The 20,596-nt window shown below is 38.1% G+C and overlaps 1 protein-coding gene across 10 annotated transcripts in view; it reads right to left on the bottom strand.

Moving 5' to 3' along the window:
* Positions 1-20,596, bottom strand: part of ENAH (ENAH actin regulator) — a 146,871-nt gene that overhangs the window by 20,084 nt on the left and 106,191 nt on the right. For 4 of the 10 annotated variants that reach the window (XM_057726211.1, XM_057726212.1, XM_057726209.1 and 1 more), the window contains 2 exons: positions 2,122-2,426; positions 127-924 (listed from right to left, as the gene is read on the bottom strand). In XM_057726211.1, the coding sequence (XP_057582194.1) occupies positions 127-924; positions 2,122-2,426 (1,103 nt within the window). The remainder of the gene's footprint in view (positions 1-126; positions 925-2,121; positions 2,427-20,596) is intronic. The other 6 variants (XM_057726214.1, XM_057726213.1, XM_057726218.1 and 3 more) reach the window with 2 other exon arrangements.

The raw sequence follows: 20,596 nt of genomic DNA on the forward strand, positions 1-20,596 counted from the left end.
GGAAGAAAACCCCACCTTTGACTTTTTCAAAACCATCCTCTCGATTCTTCTAGGCACTTAAAGCTGGTGTCTGATGTGTAACATGTCCAAGTGATTAGTTGTTAGTTGCAATAACGGAAGCCTTACCCTGTTGGGCTGGAGTCTCGGCCGGCTGAGAGGCTGCCTGCAAGCCTGGCTCAGAAGCAGAGGAGTCTCCCAGCACAGAGTTTAGAGGAGTCTCCACAGAGGCAGGGGCAGCTGCAGAGGGAGAAGGGAGAACACTAGGCTTGGATGAGGGAGTTGAGGCAATAGGGGTGCTTGGAGGAGGAGAAGCTTGAGATCCACAGTGTGAGAGTGGTGCGAGGGAAGGCAGTGGAGGCGGCGGCGGCGGCGGCGCTGCTGGCCCTGAGGTAGGCGGCGGAGACACTGAATATATGACAGAGTCAAGCAGCCCATTGGGTGCTGTTGGTGATGGAGGCATTTGGGGCACAGGAGAAGAAACACAAACGGGGAGGACAGGCCTTGGACCAGTAGCTTTGCCTGGGGGGCTGCTAATCATTACTGGAGGAGATGGAGGGAGGGGCGAAAAGTTGGAAGTAGACCAGGCACAGGGCTTCGTAGCTGGAGGCTGAGGAGAGGGTGTGTTCACAGGAGAAGAAGGTCGAGAGTTTTTGTTCAGAGGACGAGGAACTGTAGCATAGTGGGGAAGGACAGGGTGGAAGGCTGAACCTAGAGATGTTGCAAAACGTGTCGCGGAGTGTCGAAGTGGTGGTGTGGGGGGTGTGGAAGTAGGTGGCAAAGCGGTCACTACAGCATAATCAGGAGTGGCCTCTGACACTGGAGCTGAGATGACTTTAGCATATGATGGAGGAGGTGCTGAAGGAGGCTGGCAACTGGCATACTCAGGAAGTGGAGCGTTATACAGGGAGCTGTCGGAGGATGGAGCTGGACAGAGGTGGAAAGCAGCGGCGAAAGACAGGATAAAAAAGGAGAGAGAAAAAGGGAGCTAGTAAAGCCACAAAACCAGCATTCAGACAAAATGTACAAATGTAGACTACAGTTAGTACCAGAGAATTAAGCACACGTGCAAATAACTAATTTCACCCAAGAATGTCTTAACTTATAAATAAATACATTTTGAGATCCAAAAGAAGATACGTTTTCTTTTAATCTAACAAGTAGATTGATAAATTAAATTGATTAGCTTATTCTTTACAACAAAAAGATAGTAGTCTTAATTTTCATTATTTCATCCACTAAAAGGACATTAATATTACATGAATAAGACCACAAAGAATAAGTTTAGTTGTTTTTTTAAAATAATAAACAGAGAAACTGGCAAAGAAGTTTATCATAAAGGGCTAGAAACCCCCAAATTCAATGCTTATTTGTTGAAAAGTTTTGTTTTGTTGGCTATAACTCCAGAAAATAACTAGGCAATCAAAAACAAATGAATTAACTCAAACAACAAACAAATCAACCAATATTTAATCCATGCACAATGAGACTTTAGATACAGACCATACAGGATAAAAAAATTCTTAAATCCTATAATAAATGTTCATTTTAATGAATGTCAAAATACCTCAATTTTAGGCATTTCTTTACCCTTATGTCTTTCAATAAAATTCAATCACATTTAGTAATTTACACTAATTTTCAACAATACTAGAATATATTTAAATTACTAGTCAGCTTTAGAGAGGATTTTTAACCTACTGTTTTTAATTCCTCCTTCAAAAACTTTAGAATACAATCAAGCAAATTTCTGGAATGCTATGGAATTCAAGACAATTTAAGCAATCTCAAAAGGGAAATATTCCAAATTCATCTAATATAAAAAATTTCCCATAAAAACTTACACTTTATAGGCAACTTACAGGAAGTTAGAAAAATTAGAATGCCAGAAAAAAAAATTTCCAAGAGCTTTCTTTAAGTCTCCAAGCAATAAAAGCAATACAGAGAGAAATAAAAAGAAAATGTTAAAATAGCAATCGTATATTTTTCCTAATTTCAAATCGTACTGCTTCATCCCAAGCATCTCAAGTGTGAAATATTCTTTCTAATATACAAATACACAAAACGCCATCTGCCATTCAAGCTCAGCCATCAGGAACACGGAACAATCTGTAAACTTCTTACCGGCACTTGATGTTCTCCGCTCTCGCTCCCACTCCAGCTGCTCCCTTTCTAGCTGCTCCTGCCGCTCTCGTTCTTGCCTCTCCCGGTCCAGTCTCTCCAGCCTCTCCCGCTCTTGCCTCTCCCGCTCCAGGCGATCCTGACGGTCCCTTTCTTGTCTCTCTCTCTCCAGCTGCTCCTGTTCCAGTCGCTCCCTCTCCAGCCTTTCCCTTTCTAGCCTCTCCCTCTCCAATCTCTCCCTTTCCATTCTTTCTCTCTCCAGCCTTTCCCGCTCCAGCTCCTTTTGTCGTTGCTGTTCTTGTAGTTGCCTGAAATTAAGAAATTAAAAATACACAACTGTGGCTACCCATCATTAAAAACACATTCCTTTCACAATGAACCTATGAGAACCCTTTATCTGCCTTAAGTAACAAAGTGATGTAGACCATGCAATCAACATCTCTCCTTCCACGTGAAGACTACGTTAGATAGAGATGGCTTATGTTTCATATAAATGAAAAGAATTTCTCTTATGAGGATCACTTGGGGCTGCTTCAGCACATGACACTAATGCCTCACTTTATTCTGTACTTTTCATGAATAAAGTGTTTCAAATAAATGAATAACTGAACATACCACTTTAATAACCAAGACATTATTTCAATCATTTAATGAAAATATTTCCAAATTGTAATTATCTTCCCAAAACAACATCAAATTTTCAATGTACAAATGACACTTTATCATATTAGAAAATACAATGGCTAGTCACAGCAACAGTTCAATAAAAGTTCAGTGAATGGGAAAAAAAAAGACTTTAAGAAGAAAAGAAACTTTAAGTCATATTAAGTCTCCTATACAGAGGTCAGTATAATTAACATTTTGGCATTCATACTTCCAGACTTTTCCTCATGTAAAAATATAGACTTTAAAAACCAAATAAACTGGAAAATTTCCCTACCACTCTGAAATCTGTTTTCTTCTCTCCCACTTGATATATTGTAAAAGGTATTCTAAGGCATTAAGTACAGTTTCACACCTTTCCTTTTCTTGACTGCGTAGTATTTCATTGTTTAGGTGCCCATAGTTTAAGCAGTCTCCTATGGTACAATATGTTAGCCTAATACTATTACTAATACTGCAATAAACATTTATGTGTTTTTAAACCATTTTCTAACTGCTTCTTAAAGAACACCACCCATGCACAAATTTGCTAGATGAAAATATATAAATATCAAGATCTCTGATACAAGGTTCAAAATTGTCTTCAGGAATCGTGGTACCAATTAACACTCCCCAGCAGCCCAATAAGTATATGAGAACGCTCACTTTCTTTTCCCCTAACACTGAACACCATCATCGTTTTTTAAATCTTTGCTAATATGACTGATGTCATATAAAAATTTTCACTTATTTAATTACTTCTGAGGTTAAGTACTTTCCCATTTGTTTGCTGATCTTTTTATTAGCATTGACTGTACATGTTCTTTGATCAGTTTTCTCTTAGGACAGTTAGTATTCCATATTCATTTGAAAGAGTTCTTTTCTATATTAAAGATAATAATCCTTTGTTACCCCTGTTGGTCACATGCATTAACTTTTTTTAAAAAATAAATTTATTTATTTATTTTTTGGCTGTGTTGGGTCTTTGTTGCTGCACACAGGATTTCTCTAGTTGCGGCAAGGAGGGGTGCTACTCTTCGTTGCGGTGTGCAGACTCCTCACTGTGGTGGCTTCTCTTGTTTCAGAGCACAGACTCTAGGCATGTAGGCTTCAATAGTTGTAGCACTCGGGCTCAGCAGTTGTGGCTCACAGGCTCTAGAGCGCAGGCTCAGTAGTCGTGGCACACAGGCTTAGTTGCTCCATGGCAAGTAGGATCTTCCTGGACCAGGGCTCGAACCCGTGTCCCCTGCACTGGCAGGCAGATTCTTCATCACTGCTCTACCAGGGAAGTCCTGCATAAACTTTTATTATAAGTTTTTATGTCTTTGATTTTTAAAATTTTGTTTTGTAATATGGCATTTAATTTTATGTAGAAAATCTAGTAAATTATTCCTTTATGTAATCTGCTTTTGATATCCTCCTTAGGCAGTCCTGTCCCACAACAAGATTATATAATTACTAACACTTTCTTTTCATACTTTTACTTTTTAAAATAAAATCCTTAGTTCATATGAAATTCATCTTGGGTATGATGTGAAATAGTAACCTACATCATAGCACCTTTCACTGAACAGTTTACAGCCTTAACTTAAGATGCCACCTTCACATGCACTGACTGTTACTGAACTTCCAGAATGTTTTGGGGCATACTGTTTGGCACAGCACCAGTATCTTGATGCTTTGATATCCAATGTATACTTTAATATTTAGTAGGGTGCAGCCATCCTTATTACTCTTCTTTTTGAGTTTTTCTAGATGATTCTCAAATATTTAACTCTTTCTAGGGTAAATTTTAGAATCACTTTGTTAAATTTACCCTGTCCCTAAGACCTATGCTCTCAGTCCTATTAATGTTTCATTAAATTTGAAGATCAACTAGAAAAACATTTACACTGTTTTTATCTTCTTATCTAAGAAAGCACAGAAAGTCACAGTATTTATTCAATTCAATTAAAAATTTCTTTAACTGTAGGACTTCAAATGATGACTACAAAAATTTCTTTGTGATTATATTAAAATCCGCAGAAGCCTACAGTTTGCTTTTTACCTTCCATACATAATGTAACAGAGCAAGAAAATGTCTCCAAGTATCCACCTGGACTTAAACTTATCTTGCTATAAAAATTAACTCGCCTTAAGATTAGAAAAAGAAAGTTACATCTTAAACATAAAATATTTCATAGCACTGTGAGGAAGAGTAAATGAGATAATACCATGAAAGCTCTTTAACAAGTACCTGGAACATGTGAACACTCAATAAATGTGAGCTATAGTAATAATTATTTGGAAATGTCAAACTGAGACTTTCCCTGGACTAGCTAATAAACTGATTGGGTTCTGACTGGAGGCAGAGCTACATGACAGAATGTGTATGCTATCCTTTGTTCCTCCCAACAATATCAATAAACCAATAAGATCTTTCCAGAAATCTCTCCCCTTCATGTTTCCTTAACTGACTATAAAACAAGAGGAAAAGCCCAATCCCACTCCTGTCACAAAAACACAAAGCTTCTCTCTGGACAGATCATAATACTTAATAAGTGCAAGAGAAAAACAGAAGACACCTATGGTAGTGCTGATTATGAGAAGTAGTTGCTTAAAATACTGACAAATAATAAAATCTGATTTTTAGGGTAGAGTACTGATTTCATTCTATTAATACTATTTGACAAATTACTAGCTGCCAAAGCTTCTGAGGGATAACAATATCACTGTAGGGACGAGGGCAAGAAATTAGGTGTATTCAGAAGAATGTTTTTAATAATAAACTAGACAAACATTATTTTTTAATAACCTGCATCTAATGAATAAACTCAGCTAGGCCTTATATCATGTTTGAAATATACAACATACATCAAAAAATAAGAACGTATTAAACATAATACTCTAAGCAATCTATTGGGTCAAAAAGGCAAAAGATACACCCATATTATTCTAATTAGAATATATTTGAAAACAGAAGCTAAGGGAAAGTACTTAACTTTAATATAGCTGCACCAAGATCTATGATTAAAAAATCCAATTTATTAGGTCCTGTTACTTTCCTGTGCCAACTCTTTCATTTTATTTTATCAAAACAATACAAGCACATAGTTTTTAAGAAAAAAATAACAGTCCTTTGATCCAACCTTTCCACCCCAGTTTCCAACATATCAGAGATACTTACTATGGACTCTGTTGGCTGTTTCTTTAGGTATGTCAATTCTTTTATTTTAACTTTATACATGTCTAATTTATAAGAAGATATCTCTAACTCCCTCACCACACATAGACTTTTCCCAATATAGTCATGGAAGAATACTGATTTCTGGTTAAATCAATATTCAGAATTTACATAACTAATATGATAGTGTAAGCATTGTTCACAGCTGAACCACATAGTATTCTAAGACTACATTTCATTTCTTATCTAAGTTCTTAGTTTTTTTTACCCCCAAGTTAATGGCGGCTTCTCTAGACCATATAAAGCTTTTAACACAAGCACAGGTAGAAGGCCAGGTACGAGTAAAATGAATCTGAAATAATTATTAAATTTTGGCATTTACGACTAGGGTGTTCTGACTTAAAAAGATTCTTCCACATGTCACACTATTCTCGGTTTTCAGTCTATAAAAGAAAAAGAGTATCTACTGATGTAGGAAAAGAGCACAATGCCAGAGATCTCGAAAGTTCATTGATAGATGATTGAAGTAGGCAGTTCATAAAGCAGGAGAGTCTGCTGATTGCATTTTCTTGATTTGAAAGTAAGAAAGATGCAAGAAAGGAAAATGTTCAAAGTATCTATCTAATTTTTAGCCTGTTCACTGAAAAGGAGCACATCTAAACATAGTTCCCAAAGTTGTGTATCAAACAGAAGATCTCAGGCTTACAAATTTGTAGTGGAATGAATAATTCCCACCTAAACTGGATGGGATATATAAATCTTCTGACTTTCATGTTTTAACTTCTAAAGCAAGACATTTGTATATCTTTTTAGGGGGACAGTTTCCAAATTTATAAACTCTGCTTTTCTTAGAAATACCACTGCCAACTCACAAACTGGAAATGGACATGACTCTTCTTCCTGGAGTTCTGTCTACAAATGACTGTTTTCTTCTCAAGATTTTTTTAAAGTACAAGGGCCTTAATTCTGAATTATGGAAAAAATTCTGGAAGACTAATTTTTAAGTTAGGACATGCTTTTTACATTAATTTGAAAGCTTCTGAGAAAATATATTTTTTCAGAAAAAACTATAGTGGAAATGACTAATATCATAGCCACCAAGAGCATTTAAAAAAATCAGGAAAAATTCTTCCCACCAAAATATCTATTCGATTTCTCACCCAAAAAGCTATCCCCAAGTGTAAAGAGATGCACAAAGCACGAGCCAATAATAAAATTAATAGCTTTTTAATATATTTGAACACATTTAGTTTATGTTAACTCAAAGACTTATTTTTCTCAAAACAAGCAAAATCTATATAATAAAATTTTAAGACACATTTCATCCAGTCTTAAGTATAACAAAAAAAACAGTGCTAGGTAAATGAAAAGTGATTTAAATTTTGATATAATGAGGTAGGAAGGCATATTAGAAAAAATGTTCCAGGCTGATAACATTTAATAACACTAATGCTACTGACATTTGTCAGAAAATAAAACTGCATAAATAAAATGTGGGCATTTCACTTCTCTATCAGTAAACAAACAAAAAATGGATAAAATCAAACAAGATAATTAAGTTTAATATTACAAAGCTCCTGAGACAAGGGACAATACTTACCAGAGAAGGCGGTCCACTCTCGGTCCATCTTGCCTCTGAAGGCTAATGGGAGGAGAGCTGTACACTCTCATTGTTCCAGCTTTCTGCTTCTGTGCTGGGGTTATTATTCCCCTTTTATAACTTTCAGGTAGTAGTAGTGGTGATTTGCAAACTATTTATAGATATTAACTAAATTAAGTTCTATGCTGAGACTGACACAAGACTGACTCATGTTTCTCAGAATATGTTTTTTCATCAGTCAGCCAAGGAAGCCAAATTCATAATATGAGTAGGAACCAAAAACTGATATTAACAAATGATACACAACATATGAATAGAAAATTAAACTATACTATCATCATGTTACTATAGCAAAAGTACCGGACCAATAAGATTTAACATCTGAAGTACGCATTCGTTTTATCAACTCAATTTTACCCTCATTAAAATTTAAAAATTAAACTTGTAAAATACATACATAGCTTAAAAGGTCAAAAAGTGTTACAAAGTTATAACAAAACACTAATCCTCTTCTCAACCCTTACCGCTTCTGATTTCTCTCCCCAGAAGCAATCGCTTTCAATACTTTGATATTTATCTCATGTTTCTAACTAAACACATTAATCTGTTTAAACTAATGCTTCTTAGTGCTTCAGATTTAGAAGTAATCTACTGACTTCATACTACACAAATGATTTAATTCCTACTGCCTCTAACCCCCTAAAATCTTTCCTTCTTCATTCTCCCAGTAAAACCATGACAGCACTCTGGATACATCAGCATCCATCTAACCTACTCATGGCTGACAATATTTACTTTCCAAAACAACTCCTTTCTTAAGCCTGGTGTTAAAAATGGCTACCTTTTACATTTGATTCTTCTTCTCTATACCTACCCCAAACTCTCCATCAGAACTGTAAACCCTCTCAACAGGGTCAAATATATCAGGTGATCTATTTTTTGGTTGCTTATTGTTTTTCTTTTCCCCAGAAACTTGGTCCATCCTGCCTCTGAAGGTTAATTGTAGGCTATACACTTTCATCACTCCAGCTCCCTGCTTCTGTGCTGGGGTTATTATTCCCCCCCTTTATAACTTTCAGACCTGCTGGGTCCCTAAGTTTTGCTTTCATCTTTGTTAAGCTGGGAATTCCCTTATCTCTTTCCTACGTTGGATTCCTTGTTTCCTGGCTCTTCCCAAGGTTTCATCATTCTTGGTTTACTCTCTCATTTTCATGAAATACATCTTCCAGTAGCTTCCTAGGAAACTGTACAGAGGAGGAAGTTTAGATTGAAAATAACTTCTCAGGAATTTGAAGCTCCCCCCACTTTCAAAATCTTCTATTCTTATATTCTAAAATTCCAGTGATATGCCTTGGTGGTAGATCTTTTTATGATTTTCCTACTTATTGGGCCAGACACTTGGTGAATCTTTTCAATCTAGACCAGGGGACCTGGCAAACTATAGTCTATGGCCCAAATCTGGCACCACACCCATCATTTCCATGTTGTCTCTGGCAAAGCTACAAAGGAAGAGCTGAACAAATGCCACAGAGCCCTCGTGGCCCACAAAGTCTAAGACCTCTACCATCTGGCCCTTTTCAGAAAAAGTCAGCAACTCTGACCACAATCAAGTCACTGAGTTGTGGGAAATTTTCTTATTTATCTGCAGATTCCATTTCCTCACATTTTTGTTTTGTCCCCCTAAAATTCCTAATATTTAGATGTTGGACCTGCTAATCTGATCTTCTTTTATTTTATTTTCTCATATATTATCTCTTTTACAGCTATTTTCAGGGCAATTTCCTCAACCTTATTTCTCAAACCTATTATTAAAATTAATGTTTTTAAAAAAAACTTCTAAGTACATTTTCTTACACTCTGATTCTTTTAAAATAACTACAAATGTTTGCTTTATGAATGGAATATATTCTTAGTTCTCTGAGGCTATTATACTATTTTTTAGATTTTTTTCTTCTATTCTCTGTTATTACATCTATTTCCTTCAATTTCAATTTTTTGTTTGTTTTGATCTGTCTTCATGTTATAAAAGTTGTCCTTAAAGGTATGATGATCCTTGGCTGTCCATTCATGTTTATAAGTGGTACTAAAGCTGATCAGAAGCCCTTAAATAAATAAGCTTCATTGGGAGGGACCTTGGGTGTCAACATCTTCGTCTTTTCTCTTGGCCTAGCCAAGTTTCCTGAGGAGGACTCTTCAAGTTCCTTACCTGAGTTCTACAGGTCTGGCTTCCAATGACTGGGAGCTGAGCAAGGGGAAGAGGCTGAGCTGGCTGACTTTCACTCATCCTTCATCAGTATGGCCTCACACCCACACCTTCACAGCCGTGCCTCCTATACCTCAGGTTTCACCTGGAGTTGGCAACCTTCTGAAAAGGGCCAGAGAGTATCTCTCTCCACATTCTTTTCTCTTTCTTTTTAAAAAAACAACTCGCAAAAATCTATGAGCCACCCTTAGATCTCAGCTATGCAAAAACAGGCTATAGGGCTGGACTTGGCCAATGAGCTATAGTTTGCTGACTCCTAACCCAGACTGCTATGCTGTTCAAAATGGTAGCTACTAGCTGTATGTGGCAATTGAGCACTTAAAATGCTCCTGGTCTGAATTGGGATATGCTCTTAATATAAAAAGACCAGATTTTGGAACACATACAAGATTTTTCATATCCAGTACAAAAAAAGAAAAAAAAATGGAGTGTAAAATATCTCCAAAATTTTGTACCAATTACCTACCGAAATAATATTTTAGATGTATAGAATTAAATATACTAATAAAATTAATCTCACTTGTTTCCTTAAAATTTTCAAAAATGTGGGCATTAGAAGACGTTAAAATGACATGTAGTTTGCATTATATTTCCATTGAGCAGCACTGGTCTACAGCATCTCTAGAAGAGAAGAAATCTCTAGTCTCCTATTAAGGTGTTGTGAGGAAAATCTGGGTATCTAAACCCTCCTTGTAAAGACTTAACTAACCCTCCTATGTGTAGCATTATGAAATGGCGTGCCATTGGGAGGCACCACAGCAACTCACCCCTTCTTGTCTCTGTCCTGGCTTAGTTTAGCTTTTGCTGGTCTACTAAGCTAGTTACCACCTGTATTAGTTTTTTATGGTTGCTGTAATAAAGAACCACACACTAGGTGGCTTAAAACAACAGAAATTTATTCTCTCAGTATGGGAGGTGACAAGTCTGAAATCAAGGTGTTGGCAGGGTTGATCCCTTCTAAGGGTTCTAAGGAAGACTCTGTTGCATGTTTTTTGCTCTTCCTTCTCAGGAAGGTTGGTAATTCTTGGCATTCCTTGGCTTGTAGAAGCATCACTATAATCTCTGCCTCCATCTTTACATGGTGTTCTCTCTGTGTCTTCACATGGCCATCTTGCTTCTGTGACTTTCTCCCCTTCTTATAAGGACATCAGTCATGTTGGATAAAGGGGGTCCATCTTACTCCAGTATGACCACATTTTAACTAACAACTCTAGTTCCAAAAGGTTACATTTTGAGGTAGTGGAGATTAGAATGTCTTTCTTTCTTTTGTTTTTCTTTTATTTTTCTTTTCTTTTTTTTTTTTGGCCACACCATGTGGCATGAGGGATCTTAGTTTCCCGACCAGGGATCGAACCCATGCACCCTGCGTTGGGAGCGCAGAGTCTTAACCACTGGCCTGCCAGGGAAGTCCCAGGATATATGTTTCTTGGGAGACACTGTTCAATCCATAATACCACTCCATCAACAAAATTTCAGAAACCAGAAAGTAGACGGCCATTTCTTGTCTTCACATTGTATAACTTACGTCCCTAAAGTGCAACTGATGTTCCTCAAAGTGCAGTGGACCCTTCCAAACAAAATCAGATTCTAAATATGTTGTTAAACCTTTAAGTAACTCATTTCCTTTTTGTAACTACAGTCAGAAGCCAAGAAAAATAACTTGAAGAATAAGAATTTTTAGCTATTGATTAAAATAATCCATTTATAATTTATGGTTCTGAGCAAAAATCCTATCAAGTGTGTTATGCACACGTATACCCAAGGAGCACACTACATCATTTTCCTCCTACTCCATTCATTATCATTAGCTCACCAAATACGAATCATTTACCAGTCTTCAAAAATCAATTACTGAGGGACTTCCCTGGTGGTGCAGTGGTTAAGAATCTGCCTGCCAATGCAGGGGACATGGGTTCGAGCCCTGGTCCAGGAAGATCCCATATGCCACGGAGCAACTAAGCCCGTGCACCAGAACTACTGAGCCCATGTGCTGCAATTACTGAAGCCCATCTAAAACCTGTGCTCTGCAACAAGAGAAGCCACCACAATGAGAAGCCCACGCACCTCAACGAAGAGTAGCCCCCGCTCCCCACAAATGGAGAAAAAGCACGCATGCAGCAACAAAGACCAACACAGCCAATAATAAATAAATAAATAATATTTAAAAAATCAATTACTGATATCCACTATCAGCTTATCTAAAAGTAGTAGCAGAAATGTAACACCATTTATTATAATATGAACTTGATACTGAAAAGATAACTACTAAAATACTGCAGGTGAATATTATGATGCAAATTAACATTCTCTTCTACCACATTTTCTAGTAATGGCGTAGAAAGAGCCAGTTAAATAGCCAAAGTAACAGGATAAAGTTACTCAACTTATGAAATAAAAGTTGTCCCAAGGGTATTTTATCATGCCTCTAAAAATAAAATCAAGCACAAGAAACTTTATTTTTAAATAAGTAACTACCCAAAATAAATTTTGAAAATATAATTTCTGTTGGGAACCAAACTTCTCACTAGAGTGTGCTGTACATCCCTCTACCACTGTGTTTTCTAACCTACAAAATGAGATCCAGCCATGCACAGCTGCTGGCTGATATGAAGTTAAGACCAGCACTCAGTGTCTATGTAATATTTAGCAGATATTTTTGGGCTTTGTAGTACCTTTTCCCCAAGTATCTTTCAACCACAGGCAAAAATAGATTGTTTGGCATGTAGGTCAAAGGAAAATGGCATATACTTTTCTTATAACTTGAAAATACTAAAGTTTTAAAAAGCAAGATGCATTTTTATTACACCACAGACAGGGAAAGAATATTAAAAAGCAGTGTCTTAGCATGGCATAAAGGCTGTTTACCTACTAGTTTACCAGTGCCATCAGTCCTGAAGGGGGGAAGAGCGGCACTACTCATGTCACACAGGTGGTCTGCATGCCCTTGGCTCTTACACACAGACTCTTTCTACCTGAAATGCTCTTCCATTCTATGACTGGAAACTCCTAGTTCACGTCCTCTTCAAGGCACAGTTCAAAGAGCATCTCCTCAGGAATGCCTCCCACTGTCTCCCAAAGAGCACGGCAGAAAAGCTCAGGCAGCATGAGACGACTGTCTGATTTAATGGTCCCAACAACCTTATGAACTCCTATTTGCTGCCTCTTATGCCCCAACACCTACATATAAATGAATTTAGTATCACAAACTTCTTGACTTTTTATTCAAAACTTTATTCAGGTCCCTACTCTCAAGTAGCCTATAATGTTCACTGTGGAGGTAAGACTCATACGTAAACAACAAACAATAAAATATAAAAGAGCGTGTGGTTAAGTTATAGGAGTTCAGAAAAGAAAACCATTAATATACCTGGAGAAGAGTCTACACAAAATGACAAGTCAGGAAGGATGAGAAGGCAGGACAGAAGAGGTAAATGCGACACAGAGAAGCACAGAGGGAAAAACCGAGTATGGTGCACAGACAGTCATAAGAGAGGAAAGCGATACATGGGGTGGGCTCCTAAGTGTCAGGCCAAAGAATTAAACTGGATGTAAGGAGAGCTGGCCACCAGGAATGCGAGCAGGGAAGTGATATGAGTGCCTGGACTCTTGTTATTCAAGTTGGTACATGTGAGTAGTCAAACTCCTCCCCCCCACCCCCAAGAGATTCTACTGGAATTCCAGAAAAATAATAAAAATGTGTATAAATAAACCCATTACGAATAAATTTTTTAAAAAAGCTAAAAAATAAAATAAAATAAAATAAACCCATTACAAAGTAGAAAATTGAGCGGAGTGGTTTTTAGTAGACCAAATTTATCATCAAATTTCTGAAAGACAAAAAGGGTAGGGAGCAGTTACATGTCTAGAATTCTTTCCCAGTTCCCATGTGCTAGTACATCCAGCTACCTAGATTCAACATCTCTACTTGAAAGTCCAATTGGCATTTCAGCTTAAAAACCTTCAAAACTCATCTGAACTCTCCCAACAAAACCTGCTACTCACAGTCTCAGTTAATGGTAATTCCATCCTTCCCACTAGCATACGTTAAACACCACACGTACAATCCACCAGGAAATGTAAGACTCTGCCTTCTTGCGGCTTCCATTGCCTGGGGAAGCCACCATTATTTCCTGCCTAGTTTACCGCAATAGCCTCTTAACTAGTTTTCCTGCTGGGGTGCTATCACAACCCTGTACCTGCTTTCATTTGTGTTTCTTTATAGTCTCGTCTCAACAGAGCAGCCAGACTAATTCTGTTAAAATGTTAAGCCAGGTCATTCCTATCAAAATCATCCAATGTGTCCTCATTTCTCTCAGAATAAAAGCTAAATTCTTAATAATCACCTGCAAGGTCCCACATGACACGACTCCTCCACTACTCTCCTTTTCTGCTTCTGTTCTCTCTGCTCCAGCCTCAGTGCCTCCCTGTTCCTCCCTGTACACATGAGCACAATCCTGCCTTAAGGCTTTGCACGGACTGCTCTCTCTGCTGTAATGCACTTACCCATTTATCCACCTGGCTAACTCCTTCCTTTCACCTCGATAAGATCTACTCTGACCAACCCGTCTGAAGTTACAACCACTTCCCCTTGCCCTCTGCAACACAGACTCCCCTTACTCAGCTCTGTTTTTTCCCATAGCACTTACCATCTCCTACGACACTGTGTCACGTTCACTCTATTCTCTGATCAGGGTGAAGCTTTTTGTCCACCACTCCTCACCCTAACGTACAAGCACTTGGAACAAAACACTTAGGCCAGAACATAACCGGACTGAAGACTGGAGGCATCCAGAGTTCAGAACACACACTTAGAATGGCTGAAGCAGACATAAGAAGAATCTGGGAAAGACCTAACTTGAGACCAGCAGGTAGAGGGAATGAGAATGGGCAATGCAACCATAATCAAGCTGATCAATAAACACGCACACTGTCTGAAGAAAATGCACCAGTCATGCCTCTGCTCCCCAACCTCAGCTCGATGGATGGAATGGCATTTACCACAGAAGACTGTCCTCTGTAACTGCACAAGCTGCCTCAGACGAGTTAGGGTGTCTGGTAGAACTAGAGGTAGCTCAGCTTTGCGGGGATGAGGCCTGTCTGCTCCTCACTCTTGAACCCCAAAGGAAAGTCTGTCAGTCTGTCGGTGTGGCCACTTGCACAGACCCCTCTGGCAGCCCTCGGTCAGGGAAGAAGGCTGTCTGTAGACACCCAAATCCCATGATGGAAGAGGAAACCCAAGCCCCGTACTGATGTCATTCAGACTAATTCTTTTTTTAGAAATAAAGAGAGCACTAAAGATTACCAGATGTTTGGGTAAAACCAATAAGGCAAACAATACCACTCTATAGGAAGGAGATAATTCAAACAAAGGAGGAGAAAATGAGAGACTTAAGATATAATCATGAATTTAGAACAGGCTGTTTTGAAGAAAGGAATAATTGCCCCCCCCCCCCAAAGGCTCTTGGAGAATAAAATTAAATTACAGAAGATCAACTACTGTGCTGACCAATTAGGTGGCCATGAGCTGCATATGGCTCTTAAGCTCATACCGTAGGCAGCCTGAATAGAAACATGCTATAAGAGTAAAAAATACATACTGACTTGGAAGACTCGGTGTGAAAAATAGAATGTAAAATATCTTAATTTCTATACTTATTTCATTTGGAAATGATAATATTTCAGTTATAATAAGTTATTAAAATTAATCTCACCTGTTTCTTTTTACTTTTGCTAGTATGGCTACTAGAAAAATTCTAATTAAATATAGGTAACATATTTCTACTGGACAATGCTGGTCTAGAATGTATGGTTAAAAATATCATCAAGAATACAGAACAAAGAAACAGAGGCAGAAAATGAGAAAAGATAAGCATCACAAGGAAATCTCCCAGGAGGCCCAGCATTCAGTCTGTAGGAGCTCCCAAAAAGAGAACAGGAGAAACAGAGAGGAGGAAATGGTTAAAGAAATAAATTTTTTTAAAAATCTAGGAGTTGTGGATAAGCCTTCAAATGGAAACAGTCCACTAAGTACTGAGGTTAATAAATGGGAGGAGACCCCCAAACCAAACACATATCTAGTCGCATCTTTGTGAAAACTCAGACTACCATGGTTAATAAGAAGGTTTAAAAGGATTCTAGGAAGGAGGGAAAAAAGATCACCTACTAACATAAACACAAAGATTTAATGGCAGTAACAGAAAGACTGCAAATGTATAAACCTTGAAAGTGTAAAAAAAAAAATGATGTGTCTGCCAAAACTAGGTGGTAGAATGGAAGAAAGGGGATAGGGAGATGTGCAGAACTACTGCATTCCTCTTACACAGTGAGGCGTTAAGAGATGTTGTCTAAGGTCAGAAGGACTAAAAATAATAACTACCCATAATTGGCAGGGGAAGTGCAGAATTCTTCATTTTTCATAGTGTAGAGTCAATAGGTACTTCTATAAAGTGATTAATCACGAAATAGATACATAAACATCTTATGTATTCTTATGGAAGAACTTATCCAAAGTACTACAAGTAGAAATGGAAGTGCTCAAGTCTGGTGATTAATATGAGGGGAAGGCACAACTGTGCAGCAGATTACGGTGCCGCCCCCCCTCCCCCCCCCCCCATTTTAGACCTTCCTGCATCGTTTGTGCAAAAAAATTCAAGAAAAATTAATCTGGCAGTAATCAAGTAGGAATAACTTGAAAGGGATCTAGCTTAAAGACAGAAAAACTAGGAAGTCAGAAAACTACAGCAGGAGGGACTTCCCTGGTGGCACAGTGGTTAAGAATCTGTCTGCCAGTGCAGGGGACATAGGTTCGATCCCTGGGCCGGGAAGATCCCACATGCCTCGCAGAGCAACTAAGCAACTAAGCTCGTACGCCACAACTACTCAGCCTGCGCTCTAGAGCTCATGAGCCACAACTACTGACCCCGTGTGCTGCAACTACTGAAGCCCACATGCCTAGAGCCTGTGCTCTGCGATAAGAGAAGCCACTGCAATGAGAACCCCATGCACCGCAACTAAGAGTAGCCCCCATTCGCTACAACTAGAGAAAGCCTGCGTGCAGCAACGAAGACAACACAGCCAAAAAATAAAATTAAAAAAACAAAAAACAAAACACCATAGCAGTATATAAGAGAATAAACACTGGAGAAAGCTATTAGTAATGAGACTGTCAGGACAGTAAATCCAACAGGCTTTTAGACAAAGAAATTAAAAAATGTATTCAGAGATCATGAGTGAAGATAATTATAGACTTTCTAAGCTGAAATTTTGGGAGAAATATTAAAGGAAAAAAGGAATATACATTAAGAATGAAATCATAAGGGTTTAAACTGAGGCATCAGTAAGACACCCAAATGGATGAGCTCTACAATAGGAATTCGCATTGAGGATCCATTGCTGGAATTAAGGGTGTCTGTGACCCTCTGGACCATGTAAGGAAGACATGCATGCACATCTGCAAAATCACACACACATATCTGAAGGGTTGGGTGTGGGGTACTGGATAGAAGGGGCAGTAGTTCACTACTTCTATCAAATTGTCAAAAGGATGCCTGACACCATTCCATTTAGCTGGAAGTACGGGTCCGGATCTCCACTGGGTAATCAGGAGCCGCAGATGTTGAAACCATCAGCATAGAAGTTAAAAGAAAACTACAAGATCCAACCAAATCATCAATTTTTTATAGGTTATACTGTGAGCAGAAAGAAAAGAGAGAGATAGCTAAATGTTAAGCCATACATAAGAAAAAGAAGAGGTACAGAAAGGGAGAAGAGTTAGCAAAAAGAAGAGACTCTAAAGTATCAAAAGGAAGAAAGAGAAGTGGTATATGTAGACCAGGAGAAGACATTTAAATTAGAATAAGTCAACGATGGAAGCAACAGCACGTCCAGTAGATTTGTGGAGACACAAAGCCGATTTCATGAGATTAAAAAGTAAATGAGGTGAAGAGTAAAGAAAAGGAACGGAGATGAAATTAATATTGAGAGAGAAGGAAACTAGTTGGTGTCATGTGGAAGAAGAAAGAAGAGGCTGTGCATGACTATGGACAGAAAATAATTTTAAAATTCATACCAATTTTTCAGAAATTTGGATGTCACTCTTCAAAATGACTGAGTTAAAAGTCTCTGACTAGGGACTTCCCTGGTGGTGCAGTGGTTAAGAATCCGCCTTCCAGTGTAGGGGATGCATGTTTGATCCCTGGTGTGGAAACTAAGACCCCACATGCTGCAAGGCAACTAAGCCTGTGCACCACAACTACTGAGCCCGCACTCTCTGGAGCCCACGTGCCACAACTAGAGAGAAGCCTGCACGGGGCAAGGAAAGATCCTACACGTCACAACTAAGACCCAACACAGTCAAAAAATTTAAAAAATTAAAATAAATTAAAAAAAAAACTCTTCAACTAAATAAGTAATATAAAAAAACAAAAACACAAATAAGTAATATAAACATCTTCAATTTTCAAACCCTTAAGTATCTACTTACATACAAAGAGAAAAACCTCAAGTCCAGATGAACACTTCGAAATGTGAAAGAATATACATGAGGCATGGAGTTCTCTTAACAATTACTAAAAATTCACTCAATACTCGTTTTCAACTAAAATTGCATGCTGCAAGTTCTTGACAACCCTCTGTGAAGCGGATGACCCACTTGTGACCCTTAACAAGCAGGCAGTACCAGCAGATTTGTTTCTATTCTGTACTGTCCTGGCCTCCAGCAACTGTGTCTGGGATTACTTGCTTGCCTGCTCTAGATTACCAGAGATTATCACGTTCAGGGTTTTCTCCTCGTTCTTCCTAGTTTTCTACAAATGTGTCACTCTCAGTAAAACTATGATCATATTTTATTAATTACTTTTCTGTTTGTGTGTGTGAGAGACAGCATACAGCTCCTAACTCTTGGAATTATTCTAGTATGTTTAAAACTCCCAGTATGGAACTGAAATAAATGATTATATTCCTTAAACTTTCCTTATTTCTACAGAAACTTATTTTTATTTACATCTGTTGCAGCATCACTCTAAAGAGCAGAAAGAGTTTCACCAAATTTGGAGGCTATTTCCAGAGTGATCTAACTAAATATATAGACTGTGGCAAAAAACGAAACTCATTTTGGGAGATCCCGGAGGATGTTCCTCAAGAGCCAAGTAGTTACACAGCAAAGCAATCAATACAGAACCATAGCAAGAGATCCCTTCAACCATCTGTCAGGGAAACATGACACATATATTAAGACAACGTAAAGAATATTAAGAACACTTCAAATGTGAGGTCCAAATCAAAGGTGACAAGAAAAAACACTGGCCTGCCATGGAGCAAATGCCTCTCAATTGGAAAATTCCAGCTATAAGATGGATGTCAATTTTCTAGAACAAGACAGCGGTGCCCTACTAGTAACAAAAAGCAATATCAACATCTCTCAAAAGTTTTAATTTGTTTAAAATGGGACACCTGGTTTGACTAGCTCAATTTTAGTTACTGAACGTAACTGAATTTTACAAAACTATTTTGTTATAAAGTAACCACTACGAGAATATACAATAGAGAAAAGACAGTCTCTTTAATAAGTGGTGCTGGGAAAATTCGACATGTAAAGAATGTAAAAGAATACATGTAAAAGAATGAAATTAGAACACTTCCTAACACCATAGACAAAAATAAACTCAAAATGGATTAAACAGCTAAACATAAGGCCAGACACTATAAAACTCTTAGGGGAAAACATAGGCAGAATACTCTTATGACATAAATCAAAGCAAGATCCTTTTTGATCCTTTATTCCCTCCTAGAATAATGCAAATAAAAACAAAAATAAACAAATGGGACCTCATGAAACTTAAAAGCTTTTGCACAGCAAAAGAAACCATAAACAAGACAAGAAGACAACCCTCAGGATAGGAGAAAATACTTGCCAATGAAGCAATGGACAAAGGATTAATCTCCAAAATATATAAGAAGCTTATGCAGCTCAGTATCAAAAAAGCAAGCAACCCAATCCACAAATGGGCAGAAGACCTAAATAGACATTTCTCCAAAGAAGACATTCAGATGGCTAACAAACACATGAAAAGATGCTCAACATCTAATCATTAGAGAAATGCAAGTCAAAGCCACAATGAGGTATCACCTCACACCAGTCAGAATGGCCATCATCAAGAAATCTAGGAAAAATAAATGCTGGAGAGGGTGTGGAGAAAAGGGAACTCTCCTGCACTGTTGGTGGGAATGTAAATTGGTACAGCCACTATGGAAAACAGTATGGAGGGTCCTTAAAAAACTAAAAATAGAACTACCATATGACCCAGCAATCCCACTCCTGGGCATATACCCAGAGAAAACCATAATCCAAAAAGATACATGTACCACAATGTTCACTGCAGCACTATTTACAATAGCCAGGACATGGAAGCAACCTAAATGCCCATCAACAGACGAATGGATAAAGAAGATGTGGCACATATATGCAATGGAATATTACTCAGTCATAAAAAGAAATGAAACTGAGTTATTTGTAGTGAGGTGGATGGACCTAGAGTCCGTTATACAGAGCAAAGCCAGAAAGAGAAAAGCAAATACCCTATGCTAACACATATATATATATGGAATCTAAAAAAAATGGTACTGATGAGTCCAGTGGCAGGGCAAGAATAAATATGTAGATACAGAGAATGGACTCAAGGACACGGCGGGGCGCGGGGGTGGGCGGTGGCGGGGACGAAGTGAGAGAGTAGCACTGACGTATATACAGACTACCAAATGTAAAATAGGTAGCTAGTGGAAAGTTCCTGCATAACACAGGGAGATCAACTCG

Source organism: Hippopotamus amphibius, chromosome 3 (genome assembly GCF_030028045.1).
Source record: "Hippopotamus amphibius kiboko isolate mHipAmp2 chromosome 3, mHipAmp2.hap2, whole genome shotgun sequence".
NCBI classification, from domain to species: domain Eukaryota; kingdom Metazoa; phylum Chordata; class Mammalia; order Artiodactyla; family Hippopotamidae; genus Hippopotamus; species Hippopotamus amphibius.